The following is a 5140-nucleotide window of genomic DNA, read 5'->3' as shown; positions in this document are numbered from 1 at the left end:
GGGTGCGAGGAGAGTCGGCGCGCCCGCAGCGCGGAGCCGAGAAGTCGCGGAGACTCTGGTAGGACTGAGTTGTCTCCGGAGGTGACGGGCGCGGAGGTGAGCTGTGGGGAGCAAGCGGCGAAGGCGAAAACCCGGAGGCGGCGCCGGGCCCCTTCCCATCCTCTGGAGAGAGAGTAGCGTAGGTCCCAGGGTCCCCCAGCCGCTTTGTTCGCGGCCTCTCCCCTCCTCTTTGGAGATGAATGACCCCCTTCTGGGATCCGAGGGGATCGCTGGGGCGCGGGCCTGGGGTCGAGGAGTGGGGGGCGACAGCTGTAAGGTCCTCCACTTCCTGCTAATCCGGGAAGGTACCAAAAGAGATCAAAAGACTCCTGTAACCTGAAACTTCCCTCCCATCCAAACCTGGCCCGGGAAAGGTCCGGGCAGGCGCGGAGACCCCGGAAGGCAGGTCGCCGCGGAGGCGGCGGGGGAAGGAGCTGGGAGAGTGAGAAGTTTGGTCGGGGAGGCGCAGGGGATTAAGCGAGAAGTTAGAGGCGGGGGACGAATCTGATCTGGAAAGGAGGAGGTCGGGAGCCTGGAAGGGTATATATAGTGTGGGCCTGGGCAGAAGGAAGACTTTATGCTGGGTGTCTCGGGACACGCGTCCCTCTCGCGGGTAAGGATGTGCGTGGGACTGGGGAGGCGAAACCTGGACGGGCTTTCGGAGGGAGTCTCGGGGACCAAGTAGGGACGACTGGGCTTGGAGAGTCCGGTTCCCGAACTCCGGGAGCTGCAGCCGCCGCCGCTCCTCACGCTTCTCTCCCGCCTGTCCCAGGTCCCGGAGCGGATCAAGCGTGAGGCGCCAACAAAAGAGGCAAGGAGGTGCCACCCGGGGGCGGCGGCAGAAGAAGAGCGGGAGGAGGAGCGCGGAGCTGAGAGTCCCGACCCGCCGTGCGTACTTTCTGGAGGGAAGGGGCGGGGGAGTCGACCCCGGGAGGGGAACGCCCGGTGGCGAGGGGTTTAGCCAAGTTCCGGCCGCGGCGTCCCTCCTCCGCTCCCACGAGAGGAAAGTTTTCTCCAGACGCTTCCGGCCGGCCCGCACCCTCCGGACCCAGTCCCCGAGCCTTCGGGGCGGGCGCCGTCCCAGCCCAGCTCCGGGGAAAGCCGCGCCGCGATGCCTGGGGGGTGTTCCCGGGGCCCCGCCGCAGGGGACGGGCGGCTATGGCTGGCGCGGCTGGCGCTGTTCCTCCTGGGCTGGGTCTCCTCTTCCTCTCTCACCTCCTCGGCGCCCTCCACCTCGTCCGCGTCGTTCCTGGCCTCGGCGGTGTCCGCCCAGCCGGCGCTGCCAGGCCAATGCCCCCAGCCCTGCGAGTGCTCCGAGGCTGCGCGCACTGTCAAGTGCGTTAACCGCAACCTGACGGAGGTGCCCGCGGACCTTCCCCCCTACGTGCGCAACCTCTTCCTTACCGGCAATCAGCTGGCGGTGCTCCCCGCCGGCGCCTTTGCCCGCCGCCCGCCGCTGGCTGAGCTGGCCGCGCTCAACCTCAGCGGCAGCAGCCTGGAGGAGGTGTGCGCGGGCGCCTTCGAGCATCTGCCCAGCTTGCGCCAGCTCGACCTCAGCCACAACCCGCTGGTCAACCTCAGCGCCTTCGCCTTCTCGGGTAGCAACGCCAGCTTCTCGGCCCCCAGCCCCCTGGTGGAACTGATGCTGAACCACATCGTGCCCCCTGACGACAGGCGGCAGAACCGGAGCTTCGAGGGTATGGTGGCAGCGGCCCTACGAGCCGGCCAAGCGCTTCGCGGGCTCCAGCGCCTGGAACTGGCCAGCAACCACTTCCTCTACTTGCCTCGGGACGTTCTAGCCCAACTACCCGACCTCAGGCACCTGGATCTGCACAACAACTCTCTGGTGAGCCTAACCTACGTGTCCTTCCGCAACCTGACACACCTAGAAAGCCTCCACCTGGAGGACAACGCCCTCAAAGTCCTTCACAATGGCACCCTGGCCGAGTTGCAAAGCCTGCCCCATGTCAGGGTCTTCCTGGACAACAACCCGTGGGTCTGCGACTGTCACATGGCAGACATGGTGGCCTGGCTCAAGGAGACAGAGGTAGTGCAGGGTAAAGCCAGGCTCACCTGTGCATTCCCGGAAAAAATGAGGAATCGGGCCCTCTTGGAACTCAACAGCTCCCACCTGGACTGTGACCCTATCCTCCCTCCATCCCTGCAGACTTCTTATGTCTTCCTAGGTATTGTTTTAGCCCTGATAGGCGCCATTTTCCTATTGGTTTTGTATTTGAACCGCAAGGGGATAAAAAAGTGGATGCATAACATCAGAGATGCCTGCAGGGATCACATGGAAGGGTATCACTACAGATACGAAATCAACGCGGACCCCAGGTTAACCAACCTCAGTTCTAATTCGGATGTCTGAGAAGCATTCGAGGACAGAACAAGGACAGCTATGCATGAGATGTAGACTTAAGCTTTATTCTGTCCTAGGCTTGCTCCACTTCCACCTTCCACTGTGGACACCGCTGACCTTGACTGAAAGCAGTGAAGGGAATTTGCTCCCTTGTTATGTGAAGTTTTTTGGTGTGCCCTGTTAATGTAAGACGATGAAAAACTGTGCGTAGTGTTTTACCCTTTTCCTTTTCTTGGAACTCGACTCGTGTGGAGGGATTTTTCGAGTTTTAGCATGAACATGGACTCCTGGCTGTTTCTCTTAGTACAGTTCAAGGTGTAGCCAGTGTACCCACACAGATAGCATTCAACAAAAGCTGCCTCAACCTTTTTGAGAAAAAAACACTTTATTCATAAATATCGGTTTTATTCTCATGTACCAAAATTGTGGGGAAAATAAATGCATTCCATAAACTGCCTGCAGATCTTAGCAAGCTCTTCAGAGTAACTCCATAGCCCACAGGAGCACCTGCATCCGAGAGCATGCTTATATTTTACTGTTCTACATATTACAAAAAAATAACTTGCAACTTCAGATAACTTCTTTAACAGAGTAAACTACTTTTTTGGTTGCAGTTTATATGAAACTATACTGAAGTTTTTTTATAAACTGCATTGAGATCCAACAGACTAAATTGTTAAGAAAAACTTCAATAAAGATTCTTAAAAGAATTACAGCTGTGTTCTAGTTTGCTATTTGGAAAAAAAAAAAGGATTGGGGCAATGATGTCAGAATGGTCTTGGTTTTGATGGTAATTGAGGTATTACTTGTAGCTGAAAACGAAAGTGGAGTAGTGTTTTAAGTAAATAGAATTTGGAAATAGTTTTGAGATGGTGGAACCTTTCAGGATTTAAATAGAGAATGTGAATATACATGTAATAGACTTATTGTAGTCCGAAAGTTAATGCTATTCATGAAACAATTTTGTAAGAGCATTATAAAGTTGGTAAGAGGGGAGAGTTCTGTATGATAAACAGCTCACAGTTCGGAGCTTTTTCTAGGCTAAGTTGTTAGAATGGAACAAAATTATTTACTTCATAAAACTTTCTATATGAACTTGTTCTATGGGTTTTTAGAGCAGAGTATGAAACAAATATAATGCAAATGTTTTAAAATGAAGTGTCTTAAAGACAATACTCTAAAACAAAAGATTAAAAATGTAAATTAAAAAAATTTCCTGAGCATAATGTAAATTGGAACTTAGATTTTCTTGAGAATACTTAAAAAAAAAAAAACCACAACCATTTAAAATAGAATATACATGGTCAATAGTTTATCAGAGATCCTGCTTTTATGTTTAAGAAACCGTCATGACAGGATATGAATTTGAGGAACTAACCAGAGACAAAGGCCTACATCCATAAACAAGTGTCTTAATGAATCATAGGTTGTGTTCAGTTCATATTTAAGAATTGGGGAATCGAAATATTCCTTACCTCTACTTTATATTAGTATATACACCTGTGTGAAGAATAAATCACTGTAGGTGTAAATAACAGCAATTTCTTAATCAGTTGATACAATCAGTAATGGACAAGATTTTCTTCTTCTTCTTTTTTTTTTTTCAGTTTATTGTATGCCAAGGAAGCCTAAAAGTAAATTCCATTACTCTCCAAGCTATTATATAAAGTGACATTAGCCATTATTGCTTAACATACAGTGTAGGTAAACTCGCATCAGTAAGTCTTAAGGCCTTTTTTCTCTTTAAATTGATTATGTTCTACAGTGCTTTATATTTGAAATAAAATTAACATTTCCATATGTTTATAAATGAAATAGGATTGCAGTCCTTTAGGTAGGTTCTAGAGATCTTTGCCTATTCCTTCTTTGAGTTAAATTGAGAAGTTTTGAAAATAGGACTAAAAATTTATGAATCTTCCTTCTTTAGACTTTGTAGTCAGAATATGAAGTTCTAACTAGATTAAGTTTTGTAAGACTCATTTTATGATATAGTATTTATTATGTACAGGAGTTATTTCAGATACTATAATTAATTACCCAAGGAAAGGTTGAATATATGGTACTTAATATTCCATTAAACATTTTAAGTGTTCACCAGGAATTCATAAACTGGCTGACTGTCATCATTTCTTGGGAATAATAAAGATATTAACCTGCTAAAAATAGTAAAAATATCTAATAAATAAGGGCACATATAGCATCTCAGAAATAAACTGATAGACTTTGGTAAGTCTGCTGATTCTGTGGAAAACAAATTGTAATGCTTGCAGTCTATTTAGAAGAATTTTTTCTTCTTCATCCCATGATAATCTTAGCAGTTAAAAACCAAGCTCTAGCTAAGATCCAGGAAAGCAGCAGATTTCCTTAGTCTAGTTTTTCTCATTCACTCACTGAAGCAGGATCCCGGATAAAGTGAAGGTGTTTTTGCCTGTTAGGTGAATGGCTTTTTTGAAGTTATCACTTCTTGCTTTTTCATCCCCTTGCTCCTTCCTTTGTATAAACTTCCCAGTTTGCTCTTGGTCTCTTTCCTGTCATATCACTCCTTGCTAGTCTCCATTACATGGCAATAGAACATTCCTTGGACAAAAAATATTACTGTTTGGAAACAATTGCTATTGTGCTATCATAATGCTCTAAGTCTGTAAACTCCTAAGGCAGTCTGAGTTCCTTAGACGATAGGTGCTATATAAATACAATGAGTATAAGGGAATATAAGAAAAATGAAATAAAAGTATCATA

At 47.7% G+C, this 5140-nt stretch overlaps 1 protein-coding gene across 2 annotated transcripts; it reads left to right on the top strand.

Annotated features, from left to right (window-relative positions):
• On the top strand, positions 1 to 3111 carry TPBG (trophoblast glycoprotein). 2 transcript variants are annotated; one of them, XM_032339184.1, is made up of 2 exons: positions 1 to 96; positions 812 to 3111. In XM_032339184.1, the coding sequence occupies exon 2, from the start codon at positions 1151 to 1153 to the stop codon at positions 2408 to 2410; it is 1260 nt and encodes a 419-aa protein (XP_032195075.1). In that variant the 5' UTR covers positions 1 to 96; positions 812 to 1150; the 3' UTR covers positions 2411 to 3111. The 2 variants fall into 2 exon arrangements, with proteins under 2 accessions (XP_032195075.1, XP_032195076.1); XM_032339185.1 differs by lacking the exon at positions 1 to 96 and adding an exon at positions 505 to 652.
• Positions 3112 to 5140: the final 2029 nt, after the last annotated feature.

Source organism: Mustela erminea, chromosome 4 (assembly GCF_009829155.1).
Source record: "Mustela erminea isolate mMusErm1 chromosome 4, mMusErm1.Pri, whole genome shotgun sequence".
Taxonomy (NCBI): domain Eukaryota; kingdom Metazoa; phylum Chordata; class Mammalia; order Carnivora; family Mustelidae; genus Mustela; species Mustela erminea.
The sequence above is the reverse complement of the archived record's forward strand: the minus strand, read 5'-3'. Positions and strand labels throughout refer to the sequence as shown.